Source organism: Nerophis lumbriciformis, linkage group LG02 (genome assembly GCF_033978685.3).
Source record: "Nerophis lumbriciformis linkage group LG02, RoL_Nlum_v2.1, whole genome shotgun sequence".
NCBI lineage: Eukaryota > Metazoa > Chordata > Actinopteri > Syngnathiformes > Syngnathidae > Nerophis > Nerophis lumbriciformis.
The window spans coordinates 1,110,001-1,134,683 of record NC_084549.2 but is presented as its reverse complement, the minus strand read 5'-3'; the positions used below and the strand labels follow the sequence as shown (position 1 = coordinate 1,134,683).

Sequence of the window (24,683 nt, the reverse complement as noted above, 5' to 3'; positions counted from 1 at the left end):
CCCTAAACCTAACCCTAACCGTAACACAACCCTAACCCCAACCCCAACCCTAGCCCTAACCCTAAACAACCCTTTTTCTTTATGCCTAACCCTAACCCTAATTCTAATCCTAACCCTAATCCTAACCCCAACCCCAACCCTAACCCTAATCCTAAACCCCAACCCTAACCCTAACCCTAAAAAACCGGTCAGCTATTTTTAAGTTAAAGAAACAGTATGATCAGGTTCTATATACATGCGTATATCCTACATAAACAATGTATGAATACATTAGATATCTATATATCTTAGGGACCTATAGACTGTATCTAACCCTAACCCCAATCCTAACCCTAACCCTAACCTTAATGCTAAACCTAACCCTAACCGTAACACAACCCTAACCCTAACCCTAACCCAACCCAACCCTAACCCTAACGCTAATCCTGAACCCCAACCCTAACCCTAAACCTAACCCTAACCCTAACCCTAAAAAAGCGGTCGGCTATTTTAAAGTTAAAGAAACAATATGATTAGGTTATATATACATGCGTATATCCTACATAAACAATGTATGAATACTTTAGACATCTATATATCATAGGGACCTATAGACTGTATCTAACCTAACCCTAAGCCTAAACCCTAAACCTAACCCTAACCCTAACCTTAACGCTAAACCTAACCCTAATCCTATCTATATATCATAGGGACCCATAGACTGTATCTAACCTAACCCCAACCCCAACCCTAACCCTAACCCCTAAACCTAACCCTAACCCTAAACAATATGATTAGGTTATATATACATGCGTATATCCTACATAAACAATATATGAATACATTAGAAATCTATATATCTTAGGGACCGATAGACTGTATCTAACCCTAACCCTAACCCTAACCCCTAACCCTAACCCTAACCCTAACCCTAACCCCTAACCCTAACCCTAAAAAACCGGTCAGCTAATTTTAAGTTAAAGAAACAGTATGATCAGGTTCTATATACATGCGTATATCCTACATAAACAATGTATGAATACATTAGATATCTATATATCTTAGGGACCTATAGACTGTATCTAACCCTAACCCCAATCCTAACCCTAATCTTAATGCTAAACCTAACCCTAACCCTAACTGTAACACAACCCTAACCCTAACCCTAACCCAACCCAACCCTAACCCTAACGCTAATCCTGAACCCCAACCCTAACCCTAAACCTAACCCTAACCCTAAAAAAGCGGTCGGCTATTTTTAAGTTAAAGAAACAATATGATTAGGTTATATATACATGCGTATATTCTACATAAACAATGTATGAATACTTTAGACATCTATATATCATAGGGACCTATAGACTGTATCTAACCTAACCCTAACCCTAACCCCTAAACCTAACCCTAACCCTAACCTTAACGCTAAACCTAACCCTAATCCTATCTATATATCATAGGGACCCATAGACTGTATCTAACCTAACCCCAACCCCAACCCTAACCCTAACCCCTAAACCTAACCCTAACCCTAAACAATATGATTAGGTTATATATATATGCGTATATCCTACATAAACAATATATGAATACATTAGAAATCTATATATCTTAGGGACCGATAGACTGTATCTAACCCTAACCCCAACCCTAACCCTAATCCTAACTCCAACCCCAACCCTAACCCTAACCCTAACCCTAACCCTCAACGCTAGCCCAAACTCTAACCAACTCTTTTTCTTTATGCCTAACCCTAACCCTATTCCTAATCCTAACCCTAACCCCAACCCCAACCCTAACCCTAACCCTAATCCTAAACTCCAACCCTAACCCTAACCCTAAAAAAACGGTCAGCTATTTTTAAGTTATAGAAACAATATGATGAGGTTATATATACATGCATATATCCTACATAAACAATGTATGAATACACTAGATATCTATATAATTTAGGGACCTATAGACTGTATCCAACCCAAACCCCAACCCTAACCCTAACACTAAGCCTAACCTTAACCCTAACCCTAACTGTAACACAACCCTAACCCTAACCCTAACCCAACCCTAACCAAACCCTAACCCCAACCCCAACCCTAACCCTAACCCTAATCCTAAACCCCAACCCTAACCCTAACCCTAAAAAACCGGTCAGCTATTTTTAAGTTAAAGAAACAATATGATTAGGTTATATATACATTTGTATATCCTACATAAACAATGTATGAATACATTAGATATCTATATATCTTAGGGACCTATAGACTGTATCTAACCCAAACCCCAACCCTAACCCTAACCCTAACACTAAGCCTAACCTTAACCCCAACCCTAACTGTAACACAACCTTAACCCCAACCCCAACCCAAACCCTAACCCTAACCCTAACCTTAATCCCCAACCCTAACCCTAACCCTAACCCAACCCTAAAAAAACGGTCAGCTATTTTTAAGTTAAAGAAACAATATGATTAGGTTATATATACATGCGTATATCCTACATAAACAATGTATGAATACATTAGATATCTATATATCTTAGGGACCGATAGACTGTATCTAACCTAACCCTAACCCTAACCCTAACCTTAATGCTAAGCCTAACCCTAACCTTAACCCTAACCCTAACCCTAACCCTAACGCTAACCTTAATGCTAAACCTAACCCTAACCATAACCCTAACCCTAACCCTAACCCTAATGCTAATCCTAACCCTAACCTTAACCATAACCCTAACATTACCCTAACCCTAATCCTAGGGTTAGGGTTAGGGTCTCTGTTAGGGTCCCCTAACCCTAACCCTAACCCTAACCCTAACATTACCCTAACCCTAATCCTAGGGTTAGGGTTAGGGTTAGGGTCTCTGTTAGGGTCCCCTAATCCTAACCCTCTAACCTAACCCTAACCCTAACCCTAACCCTAACCTTAATGCTAAACCTAACCCTAACCTTAACCCTAACCCTAACCCTAACGCTAACCTTAATGCTAAACCTAACCCTAACCATAACCCTAACCCTAACCTTAATGCTAAACCTAACCCTAACCATAACCCTAACCCTAACCTTAATGCTAAACCTAACCCTAACCTTAACCCTAACCCTAACATTACCTTAACCCTAGGGTTAGGGTTAGGGTCTCTGTTGCTGCAGTTTATTCTGTCTTGACACTTTGTATTGATATTTTCTATGACATTCTTCCCTTCTTTGTTTTCTACCTGTCAACTGTCAGTTTAGCATCTTTGTTTTCTACCTGTCAACTGTCAGTTTAGCATCTTTGTTTTCTACCTGTCAACTGTCAGTTTAGCATCTTTGTTTTCTACCTGTCAACTGTCAGTTTAGCATCTTTGTTTTCTACCTGTCAACTGTCAGTTTAGCATCTTTGTTTTCTACCTGTCAACTGTCAGTTTAGCATCTTTGTTTTCTACCTGTCAACTGTCAGTTTAGCATCTTTGTTTTCTACCTGTCAACTGTCAGTTTAGCATCTTTGTTTTCTACCTGTCAACTGTCAGTTTAGCATCTTTGTTTTCTACCTGTCAACTGTCAGTTCAGCATCTTTGTTTTCTACCTGTCAACTGTCAGTTTAGGCTGCTCGCCGGCTCCTCATCACCACTTCAAGATGGCGGCCAAATTGCTCGCGTCACAGCAGCCAATGCTGCGTCTACTTATAAGATGTCTATGGTTATAACGTCATTGCAAACACGGCAATCTGTTGCGTCCACTGCAGTTCGCTACCTTATTCATACTTTTTGTCAAGTGATTTCTTTTAAGCAAGGTTGCATGAGGTAGCTACACATAACGTAACGTTAGTCAATGTATCACACACAGTAATGTAACGTTAGACGGCGGTCAGCAGCACCGCGTATTTTAGCCACCTACAAAAAGACAAACATAGTCAAATAGAGGTCAGTTAAAATGTATACTATATTAATAATATGTGTACATATTGCATAGGGCCCTGACATCTAAAAAGTACAACTCTGTTCATTGTTATGTTCATGTATTTGTTATGTTTTCCATGTGTACGCACACATCAACACACATACAGTATGAGATGAGATCAATGAGATAAGATAAGAACAGGATAGAAACTGCTGTGGAACTAGTTACAATGCAATATGCCATGGAAATACAATGTTAATACTTTTGTACAAATAAGTACTTGTTTTTTCAAATGTGTTTATTCTGTAAAGGAATGAGTTAAATGTTTAAAAAGACTGGTTAATAGTGCTATTATGAAGTGCAATGTCAGCACTATTTTTTTCCCCTGCAATTTCAAATGCACTTGTTTTAATAAATAAATACAGCGTTTTAAAAGCATACACAATCTGTGTAAATATATTAGTCTGTGGTTAAAGTTAAAGTTAAAGTTAAAGTACCAATGATTGTCACACACACACTAAGTGTGGCGAAATTATTCTCTGCATTTGACCCATCACCCTTGATCACCCCCTGGGAGGTGAGGGGAGCAGTGGGCAGCAGCGGTGGCTGCGCCCGGGAATCATTTTGGTGATTTAACCCCCAATTCCAACACTTGATGCTGAGTGCCAAGCAGGGAGGTAATGGGTCCCATTTTTATAGTCTTTGGTATGACTCGGCCGGGATTTGAACTCCCAACCTACCAATCTCAGGACGGACACTCTAACCACTAGGCCACTGAGTAGGTTAAAAGGACTTGAAAGGACTCGGAACTCAAAATGCAGGACTTGGGACTTGACTTGAGACTTTCCAGTCTTGACTTTGGACTTGACTCGGGACTTGACCTGTCTTGACTCGGGACTTGACTCGAGACTTGAGGGCAAAGACTTGAGACTTACTTGTGACTTGCAAAACAATGACTTGGTCCCACCTCTGGTGTCTTCCCCCTTGGAATGTGAAATACAACACCCACTCTTCCCTTATCAGTGTTGCGAGGGGGGGGTGATGGGGGTTTTCTTTGTGTGAAAAGAAGTTGGTTTTTCCCTTGGAATGGCAGATCAACTAGATAGAGTAGCCGATATGAATGTATTGATTAAGTTGATCTCCTGGAATTTCAGTAAAACTTGAAAATATTCCAATTCTGTCTTGATGGTCCTTCTTACTCAGCATATATGTCATCGAAATAACTTAGGATTGACCAGTAACTTAGATTCCCTGGGAGGAAGAACTGGTCGGACGCAACAGAGGCCAGCAGCCACTTGGACTGAGAGGAAGTCCATCAGACGGTGAGTAAGAGCAGCCTAGGGACAAAGTGTGGGGGTGGACATTTATATATATATATATATATATATATATATATATATATATATATATATATATATATATATATATATATATATATACATGTCTTGTCACTCTCTCAAGTCTCCCGCTGACTTGTACGGCAGATCTCTGGCAAGTAGAGAGCGGCATGTAATCCATCAGCAGGGGCGTGTGTGCAGGACAGGAAGTGGTCAAACTAACAAGTTTCCACTATTGCTGGGCTTGAAGGTCGTCCACACGCACCTCCACAATACCGTCTCACAGCGCCACACCGCTGTGTTTATTTTCCGGCGGAGCGGGATCACGCTATCTGACACGCAAATGGATTGAAGGGGAAATTCTGCGGTCGTCCAACTCAAACAGGCTGGCTGTCATTGAAACATTTTGAAGCTGAGCTGCTGTTCTGCACACTCCACCTCTAGCACTTTCCAACATGGCGTGTCAAAGTAGAAGAGGCGGAGAAAGGCTTTAGAGTACTTGTAAAAAATTCCAAAGAGGCGGCGCCTGTTTTGCATTAGAATCTTTGTGAGAAGAGCTGGAGGAAGACTTTCATTGCAGAAAGGTTCTGACTTGCAGCCCTGCTGACGTACTCTTTGGCAAGTTATGTTTGTTTACTTGATGCCACTTTCTTCTCATGCCCAGTCTGAGTAAATCTGGATCAACTAGGCAGGATCAAGATGCCCATTTGCAGTTTCACCCCCAAGCAATCATGAATATATATATAAATATTTCCCAAGCAATCATGAATAAATATATATAAATATTTCCCAAGCAATCATGAATATATATATATATATATATATATATATATTGGTAAATATTCATATATATATATATATATATATATATGTATGTGTGGGGAAAAAAAATCACAAGACTATTTCATCTCTACAGGCCTGTTTCATGAGGGGGTACCCTCAATCGTCAGGAGATTTTAATGGGAGCATTCGCATACCATGGTTTATATAGGGCACAGAGTGGGTGGGTACAGGCTGGCCTAGGGGCGTGGTGATTGGTTCATGTGTTACCTAGGTGGTGTTTCCGTCTATGGCGGCATGTTGTTACAATTTCGCTGCGCTTGTTGAGGGATGACAGGTCTGGACGGTAGATAATAAACAGTTTCTCTTTCAAGCATAGGTTGCATCTTTTATTACCACTATTGTAAGGTGTGCTGGATGCAAGAATTTGCCATGTTATTGAATATTCAACATTATTGTCTTTGAGGTCCCAAATGTGTTTGCTGAGTTCTGTGGTATTTCGCAGGTTTTTGTTCCTGAAAGAAGCCTTGTGGTTGTTCCATCTGGTTTTGAATTCACCCTCGGTTAATCCTACATATGTGTCGGATGTGTTAATGTCCTTGCGTATTACCTTAGATTGGTAGACAACTGATGTTTGTAAGCATCCCCCGTTGAGGGGGCAATCAGGTTTCTTTCGACAGTTACATGCTTTGTTGGTTTTGGAGTCGTTCTGACTGGGGGTCGACGGCTCATTTGCAATTGTTTTGTTGTGGTTTGAGATGATTTGTCGTATATTGTTCATGCAGCTGTAGCTCAATTTGATGTTGTTCTTGTTGAATACTTTTCTTAGGGTGTTGTCTTTGGGAAAGTGTTTGTCAATCAGATTGAGGAATTTGTGTCCAATGTTCGTTGAGACGTTTTTGCTGTATGGGGGGTTGTACCAGATGATGCCGTTTCGTTTTCTGTTCTTTTTTGGCTGGTTTCCTGGCGTGGGTTCATAGGTGAGGGTGAAATTGTATCCGCTTTCATCAAGGGCTTTTTGGTACGGGGGGGTTGCTTGGTCAAATTCAGCTTTGCTAGATGACAGCATCGATAGCCTTTTATTGATTCCGGTAGGTATTCTTTTCGTGGTGGTGGGTGGATGGTTGCTGTCATGGTGCACGTATTGGAGTGTTGTGTTGGGTTTGGGAGCCCATAGATGCAACCTATGCTTGAAAGAGAAACTGTTTATTATCTACCGTCCAGACCTGTCATCCCTCAACAAGCGCAGCGAAATTGTAACAACATGCCGCCATAGACGGAAACACCACCTAGGTAACACATGAACCAATCACCACGCCCCTAGGCCAGCCTGTACCCACCCACTCTGTGCCCTATATAAACCATGGTATGCGAATGCTCCCATTAAAATCTCCTGACGATTGAGGGTACCCCCTCATGAAACAGGCCTGTAGAGATGAAATAGTCTTGTGATTTTTTTCCCCACACATACATATATTGCGCTCTACTACGGTATTGAGCACTATTTTTTGGATAACCTTATTAAGACATATATATATATATATATATATATGAATATTTACCACGCAATCATGAGTATATATATATGAATATTTACCAAGCAATCGTGAATATATATATATATATATATATATATATATATATATATATATATATATATATATATATATATATATATATATATATATATTTATTTTTTTACTCAATATGACAGTATAACTGTCATACTTAATATAAAAGTTATATAAACATAACTCCGAAACCAAACATGAAATACTATCTAAAAATGCCTGCCCAATTGGGTGAAATTACATCATTTCCCACGGCACACCAAACAATATCTCACGGTACACCAGTGTTTTGATTGATTGATTGAGACTTTTATTAGTAGATTGCACAGTACAGTACATATTCCGTACAATTGACCACTAAACGGTAACGCCCCAATAGGTTTTTCAACGTGTTTAAGTCGGGCTCCACGTTAATCAATTCATGATAAATTCGGCACAGTGGTTGAAAAACACTGATATACTGTACAGTATGTCCATCCATACAATATTTTACTACATTTGTTTTCACGTAAAAAAACAACAACTTATTTTTAAGGTGCGCCGGCATTTATTTTGCCACGTTCAATGACGTTTAGAGGAAACCCTGGCGTTATTTCAACTGATATCAAACCACATTTAGTGTTACGTCTTCGGGGACGCATAGCTGTGCTGGTGTGTTCCTTCCAGTACAGAAGACAAGCAGGAGGAGTGTGCAGGTAAGATTTTACGTATATTTAATAAATAAAAGGCAGGACAAAAATACAAAACAGAGGACGCTAGCAAGTGTGGAGCTAAACAAACAAACAAAAAAATGTCACCAAGGGTGATAAACAAGGAATGCTAGCGTGCACAAACTTACTATGAGGAGAAAACCAGGGGAAACGTAAATGTTGCGTAGAGCAAACATTGACCCAGCACGTACTGCTGGGTGACAGGAAACTATAAAGGGGAGTGATTAGCCAAAACACCTGGTGGAAACACTAATTGCAAAACTAAGACAGGTGAGGAGAATCAGTGCCCATGGAAACCAAGAATAAACAGGAAAAGAGGGTGCAACCAGGAAACAGACTAAAACCAGAAACATAACCAACATAAATCATGCCATGATCCGGGTAACGATCATGACATAACCCCCCCCTTAAGGGACGGATCCCAGACGTCCCAAACTAGAAAACCCCTCCCCAACAAAAAAAACCCCAGAAAGTCAAAAGTCACGGGAGGGTGGAGGGAGGACTTGGTGGTGGGCCGCCAGGCCATGTGTCCCCGAAGCCACCGGGGACAAGTCAGGTGGCGGCGGCGTGTGGATTGTCGCCGCAATCGTCGAGGCGGGCGACCTCGGAACGGCCATGTCTATCTGTTACGTCTTCGGGGACGCGTAGCTGTGCTGGTGTGTTCCTTCCAGTACAGAAGACAAGCAGGAGGAGTGTGCAGGTAAGATTTTAAGTATATTTAATAAATAAAAGGCAGGACAAAAATACAAAACAGAGGACGCTAGCAAGCGTGGAGCTAAACAAAACAAAACAAAAATGTCACCAAGGGTGATAAACAAGAAATGCTAGCGTGCACAAACTTACTATGAGGAGAAAACGAGGGGAAACGTAAATGTTGCGTAGAGCAAACATTGACCCAGCACTTACTGCTGGGTGACAGGAAACTATAAAGGGGAGTGATTAGCCAAAACACCTGGTGGAAACACTAATTGCAAAACTAAGACAGTTGAGGAGAATCAGTGCCCATGGAAACCAAGAATAAACAGGAAAAGAGGGTGCAACCAGGAAACAGACTAAAACCAGAAACATAACCAACATAAATCATGCCATGATCCGGGTAACGATCATGACATAACCCCCCCCCTTAAGGGACGGATCCCAGACGTCCCAAACTAGAAAACCCCTCCCCAACAAAAAACCCCCCAGAAAGTCAAAAGTCACGGGAGGGTGGAGGGAGGACTTGGTGGTGGGCCGCCAGGCCATGTGTCCCCGAAGCCACCGGGGACAAGTCAGGTGGCGGCGGCGTGTGGATTGTCGCCGCAATCGTCGAGGCGGGCGACCTCGGAACGGCCATGTCTATCTGTTACGTCTTCGGGGACGCATAGCTGTGCTGGTGTGTTCCTTCCAGTACAGAAGACAAGCAGGAGGAGTGTGCAGGTAAGATTTTAAGTATATTTAATAAATAAAAGGCAGGACAAAAATACAAAACAGAGGACGCTAGCAAGCGTGGAGCTAAACAAAAAAAAAAAAAATGTCACCAAGGGTGATAAACAAGGAATGCTAGCGTGCACAAACTTACTATGAGGAGAAAACCAGGGGAAACGTAAATGTTGCGTAGAGCAAACATTGACCCAGCACTTACTGCTGGGTGACAGGAAACGATAAAGGGGAGTGATTAGCCAAAACACCTGGTGGAAACACTAATTGCAAAACTAAGACAGGTGAGGAGAATCAGTGCCCATGGAAACCAAGAATAAACAGGAAAAGAGGGTGCAACCAGGAAACAGACTAAAACCAGAAACATAACCAACATAAATCATGCCATGATCCGGGTAACGATCATGACATTTAGTTTGAAAAGCTGGATATGAAAAAGAGGTTGACATGGTTATTAGACACCGTAACGGTCAGCGGTCATCAGAAGATGAAGTGAAGAACTAACGGAGTCGTGTGGTGTTTTGTTACATAACGAGAAGGGAAGTTGTTGTGTCAGCTGCTGTGTTACAAGATCACAGCCAGCGGGGACTTTGAACGACACGTCTTCTTTTCTTTTCTTCTTTCAGGGTTTGTTGCAACAACTGGACACAGCCTGACATGAGCGCCGCCGACTCCCCGTGAACGTCGGCAGGAGAGACATGCGGCGGGTCACTGGGTACCGACAACAACACAACTTTGCAGGAGAGACATGGAGCGGGTCACTGCAGGGTTTCCCGCAGCGCTTTGTTGTCAAGGCGGCCGCCTTAACAACAAAGAGCCACCGCCTAAACTAAAGTCTTAACAAGCTGCTCCGCTTAGTTCTGCCTCTGCCTCTGTTAGTACGTCTCTGCAGCACCCAGCATTGTCCCACCCACACAACCACCTGATTGGTTGCACGCAGAGCGGTAACAGCCAATCAGCAGTGAGTATTCAGAGCGCATGTAGTCAGTGCTCAGGCAGGCAGAGAGGAGAGACGGTGTGGTGAGCAGAAAGGTGTTTAGCAGGTGAGCATAATGCAGCGGACTCTCGCCAAATGATAATAAACACCTCCCAGTCAACTAGGAGTAACATCACTATGAGCCCGTTGACATCCGAGAAACATAAGCGGCAGCTCAGCTCGCTCGCAGTCCCTGAGGTGAAGGCTAATTAGCTTTTAGCGTAACATTAGCTCAATGTGCGGTGTGTGTGCGTATGTGTGTGTGTGTTACGGACAGCAAAGCCCTGTCTGTCTGAGAGAAAGACAATCATTATTGACCTACAGTTAACAACTAAGTTATTTCACTTTGACCTTTTTCTGAGGAACAGTGTGGTTTTCGTCCTGGTCGTGGAACTGTGGACCAGCTCTATACTCTCGGCAGGGTCCTTGAGGGTGCATGGGAGTTTGCCCAACCAGTCTACATGTGCTTTGTGGACTTGGAGAAGGCATTCGACCGTATCCCTCGGGAAGTCCTGTGGGGAGTGCTCAGAGGGTATGGGGTATCGGACTGTCTGATTTTGGCGGTCCGCTCTCTGTATGATCAGTGTCAGAGCTTGGTCCGCATTGCCGGCAGTAAGTCGGACACGTTTCCAGTGAGGGTTGGACTCCGCCAAGGCTGCCCTTTGTCACCCATTCTGTTCATAACTTTTATGGACAGAATTCTAGGCGCAGTCAAGGCGTTGAGGGGATCTGGTTTGGTGGCTGCAGGATTAGGTCTCTGCTTTTTGCAGATGATGTGGTCCTGATGGCTTCATCTGGCCAGGATCTTCAGCTCTCGCTGGATCGGTTCGCAGCCGAGTGTGAAGCGACTGGGATGAGAATCAGCACCTCCAAGTCCGAGTCCATGGTTCTCGCCCGGAAAAGGGTGGAATGCCATCTTCGGGTTGGGGAGGAGATCTTGCCCCAAGTGGAGGAGTTCAAGTACCTCGGAGTCTTGTTCACGAGTGAGGGAAGAGTGGATCGTGAGATCGACAGGCGGATCGGTGTGGCATCTTCAGTAATGCGGACGCTGTATCGATCCGTTGTGGTGAAGAAGGAGCTGAGCCGGAAGGCAAAGCTCTCAATTTACCGGTCGATCTACGTTCCCATCCTCACCTATGGTCATGAGCTTTGGGTTATGACCGAAAGGACAAGATCACGGGTACAAGCGGCCGAAATGAGTTTCCTCCGCCGGGTGGCAGGGCTCTCCCTTAGAGATAGGGTGAGAAGCTCTGTCATCCGGGGGGAGCTCAAAGTAAAGCCGCTGCTCCTCCACATCGAGAGGAGCCAGATGAGGTGGTTCGGGCATCTGGTCAGGATGCCACCCGATCGCCTCCCTCGGGAGGTGTTTAGGGCACGTCCGACCGGTAGGAGGCCACGGGGAAGACCCAGGACACGCTGGGAAGACTATCTCTCCCGGCTGGCCTGGGAACGCCTCGGGATCCCCCGGGAGGAGCTGGACGAAGTGGCTGGGGAGAGGGAAGTCTGGGCTTCCCTGCTTAGGCTGCTGCCCCCGCGACCCGACCTTGGATAAGCGGAAGAAGATGGATGGATGGATGGATGGAAGCAGCAAAAAAGGACATTATGTTAAATGAAGAGTTTCTGTCTCTGATAGTTGATATAATAATGTAAGTGCATCATAAAGCCTACATGAACTCCATGGTGTTCAGGGATGAATAGTCTCTCCTATTGCTATTGTACTATTTTTTTCAGCTATAGTTACATGAATCATTAGTAATGCAGCAGCCTAGTTTTGAATGGCAGGGTCCCTGCTATCACATGTTGATAAAAACATAACATTTACATAATAAAAATCAACTACAGGCTTCCCAAATGCTGTAATAAATGAAGCATGATGAGTTGAGCATGATGTATTATATGTATTATATGTTTATATATAATATATATTTATATATTATATAATAATACATTATATAAATATAAAACAAATGTATGTCTTTACAAACTTTACAAGAGATCTTTTTTTTTTAGTAAAACTCACAAAGAAACATTATTCCGGGCATTATTAGACATTTTGCATGTTTGGTTTTAAAGTCAACTAGGAGTAACATCACTATGAGCCCGTTGACATCCGAGAAACATAAGCGGCAGCTCAGCTAGCTCGCAGTCCCTGAGGGGAAGGCTAATTAGCTTTTAGCGTAACATTAGCTCAATGTGCGATGTGTGTGCATGTGTGCGTGTGTGTGTGTGTGTGTTACGGACAGCAAAGCCCTGTCTGTCTGAGAGAAAGACAATCATTATTGACCTACAGTTAACAACTAAGTTATTTCACTTTGACATTTTTCTGTGTTGATTGAGCTGTGTTGAAGCAGCAAAAAAAGGACATTATGTTAAATGAAGAGTTTCTGTCTCTGATAGTTGATATAATAATGTAAGTGGATCATAAAGCCTACATGAACTCCATGGTGCCCAGGGATGAATAGTCTCTCCTATTGCTATTGTACTATTTTTTCAGCTATATTTACATGAATCATTAGTAATGCAGCAGCCTAGTTTTGAATGGCAGGGTCCCTGCTATCACATGTTGATAAAAACATAACATTTACATAATAAAAATCAACTACAGGCTTCCCAAATGCTGTAATAAATGAAGCATGATGAGTTGAGCATGTGCTCCCACTTTTAACTCTTTTTTTCAAACGCTTATTGCAAACGCTTACTTACAGTAAGTCAATATTTTGACTTGGCAAGCCACTATTTTGTCATTATTTTGACTTAGTAAATTACTAAGTCATAATAATGACGTACTTAGTATCTCAGGTAACTAGGACTGTTTTGTTTTTACTTTACGGAAAAAATATCGAGATATATATCGTATATCGCCATTCAGCAAATGGAGCGGAAAACACAACCAAAAGTTGTAGGCTTCTTCAGGCGTTGAAGCCGGCCTACTTCACCGCAGTCTGTAGTCTATTGGCCCCCAGGCTGTGGTGGCAGCGACGAGGTGGAGACGTGATGGCGACAGCTCGAGTTACACCCACCCACCCCCTTCCCTGGTCCCCTCCCCCTGGAGAGTCACCACCTTAAATAACACATTTTCTGGGGGAAACACCGCACTCGGTACCAACAACAACACAACTTTGACTTTGGACACTCACCTGCTGGAAGAAATCCTCCCCGCCATTGACTCTGCCCTCCGAGGCGGCTGCAGGGACACAGGGGGAGAAAAGTTACTTTTTAAAGTATGCTTGGCGAGAGAGACCACGCCCCTTTGAAATGCTGTCTTCACATTTTACATACAACACTGTCCATTCACTATTTACACATACTCAAGTCATCTTCCACAGAGACTTGATGTGGAAAACTGTCAATCTTAGGGACAACTACTGATGCACAGAAACATTCACGACATACACTTTGTGTGTTTAAGATGGCAACAAGTATTTCATGTAGATCTAGGACATCTGGTCGCAGGGAATACCCAGGACACGTTGGGGAGACTATGTCGCCCGGCTGGCCTGGGAACGCCGCGGGATCCCCCAGGAGAGGGAAGTCTGGGCTTCTCTGCTTAGGCTGCTGCCCCCGCGACTCCACCTTATTATATTATTTAATTTATTTATTTCCTACCGGATGGATATGTTTAAAATAATATATTTAAAATAATGTTTGAAATACATATATTTTTTATAATCATAATAAAAAATAATATATTTAAAATAATATTTGAAATACATATATTTTTATAAAAAATAATGTATTTAAAATAATATTTGAAATATATATACTTTGTATAATAATAATACAAAATAATGTATTTAAAATAATGTTTGAAATACATATATTTTTTATAATCATAATAAAAAATAATATATTCAAAATAATATTTGAAATATATATATTTTTATAAAAAATAATAAAAAAATAATGTATTTAAAATAATATTTGAAATATATATACTTTGTATAATAATAATACAAAATAATGTATTTAAAATAATGTTTGAAATACATATATTTTTTATAATCATAATAAAAAATAATATATTCAAAATAATATTTGAAATATATATATTTTTATAAAAAATAATAAAAAAATAATGTATTTAAAATAATATTTGAAATATATATACTTTGTATAATAATAATACAAAATAATGTATTTAAAATAATGTTTGAAATACATATATTTTTTATAATCATAATAAAAAATAATATATTTAAAATAATATTTGAAATATATATATTTTTATAAGAAATAATAAAAAATAATGTATTTAAAATAATATTTGAAATATATATACTTTGTATGATAATAATACAAAATAATGTATTTAAAATAATATTTGAAATATATTAATTTAAAAATAATAATAATAAAAAATAATATATTTAAAATAATGTTTGAAATATGTTGTTCAAAAATAATAATAGAAAATAATATATTTAAAATAATGTATCCATCCATTTGAAATATATATATATTTTTTAATAATAATAAAAAATAATATATTTAAAACAATGTTTGAAATATATTTTTCGAAAATAATAGAAAATAATATATTCAAAATAACATTTGAAAAATGTTGTTTAAAAATAATAATAATAATAAAAAATAATATATTTAAAATATATAAAATAATAAAAAAGAATAATACCATTAAAATAATGTTTTAAATATATTCCATCCATTTTCTACTGCTTGTCCCTTTTGGGGTCGCTGGGGGTGCTGGATTGATTAAAAATATTGATAAAAAATAATATATTCAAAATAATGTTTGAAATATTATGTTCAAAAATAATAATAGTAAACAATATATTTAAAATAAGGTTTGAAATATATATATATGTATATATATATATATATATATATATATATATAATATTATACATATATAATAATATTCTATTATTTTCGAAAAATATATTTCAAACATTGTTTTAAATATATTATTTTTTATTATTATTAAAAAATATATATATATTTCAAATGGATGGATACATTATTTTAAATATATTATTTTCTATTATTATTTTTGAACAACATATTTCAAACATTATTTTTTATTATTATTATTTTTAAATTAATATATTTCAAATATTATTTTAAATACATTATTTTGTATTATTATCATACAAAGTATATATATTTCAAATATTATTTTAAATACATTATTGTTTATTATTTTTTATAAAAATATATATATTTCAAATATTATTTTAAATATATTATTTTATATATTTATATATATTAAATATATATATATATATATATATATATATATATATATATATATATATATATCCATCCATCCATCCATCCATCTCCTTCCGCTTATCTGAGGTCGGGTCGCGGGGGCAGCAGCCTAAGCAGGGAAGCCCGGACTTCCCTCTCCCCAGCTACTTCGTCCAGCTCCTCCCGGGGGATCCCGAGGCATTCCCAGGCCAGCCGAGAGACATAGTCTTCCTAACGTGTCCTGGGTCTTTACTTTGAGCTCCCCCCGGATGACAGAGCTTCTCACCCTATCTCTAAGGGAGAGACCCGCCACCCGGCGGAGGAAACTCATTTTGGCCGCTTGTACCCGTGATCGTGTCCTTTCGGTCATAACCCAAAGCTCATGACCATAGGTGAGGATGGGAACGTAGATCGACCGGTAATTTGAAAGCTTTGCCTTCCGGCTCAGCTCCTTCTTCACCACAACGGATCGATACAGCGTCCGCATTACTGAAGACGCCGCACCGATCCGCCTGTCGATCTCACGATCCACTCTTCCCTCACTCGTGAACAAGACTCCGAGGTACTTGAACTCCTCCACTTGGGGCAGGGTCTCCTCCCCAACCCGGAGATGGCACTCCACTGATTTACTCTAATTTTGGAGGCCAAAGTTGTCTGAGATCATCATCACTGCAATGTCAAGTCAGCGACTAAAAGACAATTCCTGGATTTATTTGGTGGCAAACAAGCAATGGTTGAACTATTTGAACTATTGTTTGCCACAAACATCCAACCATAGACGGGCTGCAGTAGTAAAACAATAGTTGGGAGACACCATGTTGTCACATAGTTGATGTTACCATGGAGACAAGTGTTATTATGTTACCATGGAGACAGTGGAACATCTCGCTCACCAAACATTGACAACTGTGCTTGAAACCCGTAAGACTACGTTGCTAAAGCTAACATCTGCTGAAGCTAACATCAACTGTAGCTAGCATAAACTGTAGCTAGCATGGACTGTAGTTAGCATGGACTGTAGTTAACATGGACTGTAGTAAGCATGGACTGTAGTAAGCATGGACTGTAGTTAGCATGGACTGTAGTTAGCATGGATTGTAGCTAGCATGGACTGTAAATAGCATGGACTGTAGTTAGCATGGACTGTAGCTAGCACGGACTGTAGCTAGCATGGACTGTAGTTAGCATGGACTGTAGCTAGCATGGACTGTAGTTAGCATGGACTGTAGTTAGCATGGACTGTAGCTAGCATGGACTGTAGCTAGCATGGACAGTAGCTAGCATGGACTGTAGCTAGCATGGACTGTAGCTAGAATGGACTGTAGCTAGCATGGACTGTAGCTAACATGGACTGTAGTTAGCATGGACTGTAGCTAGCATGGACTGTAGTTAGCAGGGACTGTAGCTAGCATGGACTGTAGCTAGCATGGACTGTAGTAAGCATGGACTGTAGCTAGCATGGACTGTAGTTAGCATGGACTGTAGCTAGCATGGACTGTAGTTAGCATGGACTGTAGTTAGCATGGACTGTAGTTAGCATGGACTGTAGTAAGCATGGACTGTAGTTAACATGGACTGTAGCTAGCATTGACTGTAGTTAGCATGGACTGTAGCTAGCATGGACTGTAGCTAGCATGGACTGTAGCTAGCATGGACTGTAGTTAGCATGGAGTGAGCAGCAGCTGACGCAACAGGCAGCAAGCATGCAGCTATTCAGTGGTTAAATGTGACACGCTAGGATTTTGATGCTTTGAATCGGGCCCCGCGGCTCCCCAGAGACCAGCTACCAGCGCCGGATGAGGAGCGAGGGAGGCTGACAAAGCGAGGGAGGCTTGTGGACATGTGCAAGACTGCCAGACGGCTGCAGAATCCACATCTGGACAGATAGTGAAACACCACATCTGGACAGATAGTGAAACACCACATCTGTCCAGATGTGGTGTTTCACTCTCATGTTGGAGAAGAGGAAGTAGTAATGTGGCCTCATTCACCATGAAGTCTGCTTTTCTATGACACGTGCAGAATGGGAGGAGCCTGCAGTGTTATTGCCATGGCGACCACTAGTGACGACCAACCAGGGGTCAAAGTCCTTTTCATGGAAGAATTATCATTACGTCATCCACATTCCCCTCAAGGATTCTCCTTTATTTCCACCTACTGATGACATAATCTACTGATGACATATTCTACTGATGACATATTCTACTGATGACATATTCTACTAATGACATATTCTACCAATGACATATTCTACCAATGACATATTCTACTAATGACATATTCTACTGATGACATATTCTACTGATGACATATTCTACTAATGACATATTCTACTAATGACATATTCTACTAATGACATTTTCTACTAATGACATATTCTACTGATGACATATTCTACTAATGACATATTCTACTAATGACATATTCTTCTAATGACATTTTCTACTGATGACATATTCTACTGATGACATATTCTACTGATGACATATTCTACTAATGACATATTCTACTAATGACATATTCTACTGATGACATATTCTACTAATGACATATTCTACTAATGACATATTCTACTAATGACATATTCTACTGATGACATATTCTACTAATGACATATTCTACTAATGACATATTCTACTGATGACATATTCTACTAATGACATATTCTACTGATGACATATTCTACTAATGACATATTCTACTAATGACATATTCTACTAATGACATATTGTACTGATGACATATTCTACTGATGACATATTCTACTGATGACATATTCTACTAATGACATATTCTACTGATGACATATTCTACTAATGACATATTCTACTAATGACATATTCTACTGATGACATATTCTACTAATGACATATTCTACTAATGACATATTCTACTGATGACATATTCTACTAATGACATATTCTACTGATGACATATTCTACTAATGACATATTCTACTGATGACATATTCTACTGATGACATATTCTACTGATGACATATTCTACTAATGACATATTCTACTGATGACATATTCTACTAATGACATATTCTACTAATGACATATTCTACTGATGACATATTCTACTAATGACATATTCTACTAATGACATATTCTACTGATGACATATTCTACTGATGACATATTCTACTAATGACATATTCTACTAATGACATATTCTACCGATGACATATTCTACTGATGACATATTCTACTGATGACATATTCTACTGATGACATATTCTACTAATGACATATTCTACTAATGACATATTCTACTAATGACATATTCTACTGATGACATATTCTACTAATGACATATTCTACTAATGACATATTCTACTAATGACATATTCTACTAATGACATATTCTACTGATGACATATTCTACTGATGACATATTCTACTAATGACATATTCTACTTATGACATATTCTACCGATGACATATTCTACCGATGACATATTCTACTGATGACATATTCTACTAATGACATATTCTACTAATGACATATTCTACTAATGACATATTCTACTAATGACATATTCTACCAATGACATATTCTACTAATGACATATTCTACTAATGACATATTCTACTAATGACATATTCTACTAATGACATATTCTACTAATGACATATTCTACTGATGACATATTCTACTGATGACATATTCTACTAATGACATATTCTACTAATGACATATTCTACTGATGACATATTCTACTGATGACATATTCTACTAATGACATATTCTACTAATGACATATTCTACTAATGACATATTCTACTAATGACATATTCTACTGATGACATATTCTACTGATGACATATTCTACTAATGACATATTCTACTGATGACATATTCTACTGATGACATATTCTACTAATGACATATTCTACTAATGACATATTCTACTAATGACATATTCTACTAATGACATATTCTACTGATGACATATTCTACTAATGACATATTCTACTAATGACGTATTCTACTAATGACATATTCTACTGATGACATATTCTACTAATGACATATTCTACTAATGACATATTCTACTAATGACATATACCATTTTTCCATTCACAGCACTGAACCGTAAAAAAAACCACCGCAGATTTGAGGGTAAAAAAGTAGCATCTCAGCTGGCAGAATTGCGACTATCTTCAAATCTACTTGAATTACTTCATGACCTGAGCACTAATAAATAGCATCGCTGGTAAGTTGGAAATTGTTTCACTGTATTTATTGGCAGGCTTACATAAGTTATACAAAAATATCAAAAATCATGGATCAGTATTAAGAAAAAGGTGTATCATGATATAGTTTTGAGCCGTATCAGCATACTTGCCAACCTTGAGACCTCCGATTTCGGGAGGTGGTGGGTGAAAGGGGCGTGGTCGGGGGTGGGGCGGGGGGCGTGGTTGGGGGCGTGGTTAAGAGGGGAGGAAGATATTTAGGCTAGAATTCACCAAGTCAGGTATTTCATATATATATATATATATATATATATATATATATATATATATATATATATATATATATATATATGTATATATATATATATATATATGTATATATATGTATATATATATATATAAATATATATATATATACATACACATATATATTGCTGTCATGAGAAATAACAGCTACCAACCATTCACGAAACCCAACACAACACTCCAATACGTGCACCATGACAGCAACCACCCACCCACCACCACGAAAAGAATACCTACCGGAATCAATAAAAGGCTATCGATGCTGTCATCTAGCAAAGCTGAATTTGACCAAGCAACCCCCCCGTACCAAAAAGTCCTTGATGAAAGCGGATACAATTTCACCCTCACCTATGAACCCACGCCAGGGAACCAGCCAAAAAAGAACAGAAAACGAAACAACATCATCTGGTACAACCCCCCATACAGCAAAAACGTCTCAACTAACATTGGCCACAAATTCCTCAATCTGATTGACAAACACTTTCCCAAAGACAACACCCTAAGAAAAGTATTCAACAAGAACAACATTAAATTGAGCTACAGCTGTATGAACAATATACGACAAATTATCTCAAACCACAACAAAACAATTGCAAATGAGTCGTCGGCCCCCGGACAGAGCGACTCCAAAACCAACAAAGGCTGCAACTGTCGAAAGAAACCTGATTGCCCTCTCAACGGGGGGTGCTTACAAACATCAGTTGTCTACCAATCTAAGGTAACACGCAAGGACATTAACACATCCGACACATATGTAGGATTAACCGAGGGAGAGTTCAAAACCAGATGGAACAATCACAAGGCTTCTTTCAGGAACAAAAACCTGCGAAATACCACAGAACTCAGCAAACACATTTGGGACCTCAAAGACAATAATGTTGAATATTCAATAACATGGCAAATTCTTGCATCCAGCACACCTTACATTAGTGGTAATAAAAGATGCAACCTATGCTTGAAAGAGAAACTGTTTATTATTTACCGTCCAGACCTGTCATCCCTCAACAAGCGCAGCGAAATTGTAACAGCATGCCGCCACAGACGGAAACACCTCCTAGGTAACACGTGAGCCAATCACCACGCCCCTACGCCAGCCTGTACCCACCCACTCTGTGCCCTATATAAACCATGGTATGTGAATGCTTCCATTAAAATCTCCTGATGATTGAGGGTACCCCCCCCTCATGAAACAGGCCTGTAGAGATGAAGTAGTCTTGTGATTTTTTTTCCCCACACATACATATATTGCGCTCTACTACGGTATCGAGCACTATTTTTTGGATAACCTTATTAAGACATATATATATATATATATATATATATATATATATATATATATATATATATATATATATATATATATATATATATATATGTATATATAAATAAAAGAAATACTTGAATTTCAGTGTTCATTTATTTACACATATACACACACACATAACACTCATCTACTCATTGTTGAGTTAAGGGTTGAATTGTCCATCCTTGTTCTATTCTCTGTCACTATTTTTCTAAGCATGCTGAACACCCTCTCTGATGATGCATTGCTGTGTGGCACGCACAAAAGTGCTTTCATCAAATGCACTAGAGTCTGGAATCTTCCATCTCTCCCTAGCATGGCCCAAAAACCGGTCAATCCTTGCTTCCTAAAGGAAGATCTTCACTGCCAAGCACTTGGTAGTCCACTACTTCTTCCCGGAGGCTATCCAGGTCCAGTCGCAGCTGCGGCTTGGAACTTACAAGCGCATTTCTTCTTCTTCTGCTTCGTCTCCTTGTTGCGTGCTCAGTTAAAAGCCCTAGATGTTATTGTCACATATGCATGTCCAGTAGATGGCAGTATTGTCCTGTTTAAGAGTGTCACAACATGCTGTTTACGGTAGACGAAAACGTGACTGCTGTTGTTGTGTGTTGTTGCCGCGCTGGGAGGACGTTAATGAAACTGCCTAACAATAAACCCACATAAGAAACCAACGACTCGCCCTCCGTCATTCTACAGTTGAAACGTCATTGGGCAGGCACGCTGTTTATATTGTGGGAAAGCGGACGTGAAAACAGGCTGTCCTCACTCAGGTCCGCATGGAGCTGGAGGGGGGGGCGTGGCCTCCAGCTCGGCCTGAATTTCGGGAGATTTTCGGGAGAAAATTTGTCCCGGGAGGTTTTCAGGAGAGGCGCTTAATTTCGGGAGTGACAGCTGCAGTGTGTCAACTCACATAAATAAATAAATGATAAATAAATGGGTTATACTTGTATACAGAGGTGGGTAGTAACGCGCTACATTTACTCCGTTACATCTACTTGAGTAACTTTTGGGATAAATTGTACTTCTAAGAGTAGTTTTAATGCAACATACTTTTACTTTTACTTGAGTGTATTTATAGAGAAGAAAGGCTACTTTTACTCCGCTACTTTTATCTACATTCAGCTCGCTACTCGCTACTATTTTTTATCGATCTGTTAATGCACGCTTTGTTTGTTTTGGTCTGTCAGACAGACCTTCATAGTGCCTGCGTTTCAACAAATACAGTCACTGGTGACGTTCACTCCGTTCCACCAATCAGATGCAGTCACTGGTGACGTTGGACCAATCAAACAGAGCCAGGCGGTCACATGACCTGACTTAAACAAGTTGAAAAACTTATTGGGGTGTTACCATTTAGTGGTCAATTGTACGGAATATGTACTGTACTGCGCAATCTACTAATAAAAGTCTCAATCAATCAATCAAAAGTGTGAAGGAAAAAAGATACTTTTTTATTTCAACCGTACATCCCGTCAAAAGCCTAAAGACTGACTGCACAGTTCCTGTCTTCACAATAAAGGTGCCGCTCCATCGCGCGTGCGCTTTCAAAACAAGAGTCTCCGAAAGCCAGCGCAAACAAGCTGGCAAGCTACGGAGTTTGCCGCCAATGTATTTCTTGTAAAGTGTATAAAAACGAATATGGAAGCTGGACAAATAAGATGCCAAAAACCAACCACTTTCATGTGGTATTAGACAGAAAGGAGGAACTTTTTTTCTCCTCCATTTGAAAACGTGGACGTTATCATCACTACTGTCTGATTACAATCAATGCAAGTCATCAGAATCAGGTAATACACCAACTTATATTCTAGTCTTCATGAAAGAAAGGAATCTATATGTGTTAAACATGCATGTATATTCATTAAAACACCTTTAACATGTAAACAAAAACGGCAAAATAAATAAATATAAATTATATACTGTATATATCAATGTATGTATATATATATGTGTGTGTGTGTATATATATACACACATATATATATATATATATATATATATATATATATATATATATATATATATATATATATATATATATATATATATATATGATATGTGTGTGTATGTTACTCAGTACTTGAGTAGTTTTTTCACAACATACTTTTTACTTTTACTCAAGTAAATATTTGGGTGACTACTCCTTACTTTTACTTGAGTAATAAATCTCTAAAGTAACAGTACTCTTACTTGAGTACAATTTCTGGCTACTCTACCCACCTCTGCTAATAATGTTGTTGTATGCACACTGTGTCGAGCGGAAATGGCCTATCATAGCAGCACAACGGCAGCGTTCTTGCCATCACCAACTAGTCAATCGTCCGCGTGAGTATACGTTGTCATCGTTACACAAAAACATGAATGTGTCATTTGTATCTGCGTTGTAAATTCATAAACTAAAGCACCGTTTCGCTCTGAGAGGAGCGTCTGGCGTGCCTGTTCAGTGTTTACAAAGACGCGCTCCTCTTTAACGCTAACGTTAATTAGTTGTGCAAATACCTTTTACAACATTAACAATTACGTATACTATGTACAAACGAACAATTAACTTTCACTTTAATCATACTATCATTGTTGTGTTATTAAGCAAAATAAGCAAAAGTTTTACTTTTGTTGAAATGTTTACACTGTTACAGAATATTTCGTTTTGCACTTTTTTGTATTGGATGTTTATCTTTATTTTTGCACATTTTAGCAAATAAGCAATACTTTTACTTTTGTTGAAATGTTTACACTGTTGTTACAGAATATTTCCGTTTTGCACTTTTTTGAATTGGATGTATATCTTTATTTTTGCACATTTTAAAGCAAAATAAGCAATACTTTTACTTTTGAAATGCTTATACTATTGCAGAATATTAAGATTTGCACTGGATGTTTACTTTTATATTTGCACATTAAAAGCAAAATAAGCTACTTTTAATTTTGTTAAATGTTTACATTGTTACAGAATATTTTGTCATGTTGTTGTCAATGTTGACTGAGTGGCCATACTTTTTTTTTTGTAAATAAAAGCCATGC

At 39.0% G+C, this 24,683-nt stretch overlaps 1 protein-coding gene across 1 annotated transcript in view; it reads right to left on the bottom strand.

The window, feature by feature from the left end:
- LOC133576727 (protein bicaudal C homolog 1-like) overlaps window positions 1-24,683 on the bottom strand; it is a 229,702-nt gene that overhangs the window by 138,395 nt on the left and 66,624 nt on the right. Inside the window, exon 2 of the mRNA XM_061930088.2 lies at window positions 13,778-13,824. Coding sequence (XP_061786072.2) covers window positions 13,778-13,824 — 47 coding nt within the window. The remainder of the gene's footprint in view (window positions 1-13,777; window positions 13,825-24,683) is intronic.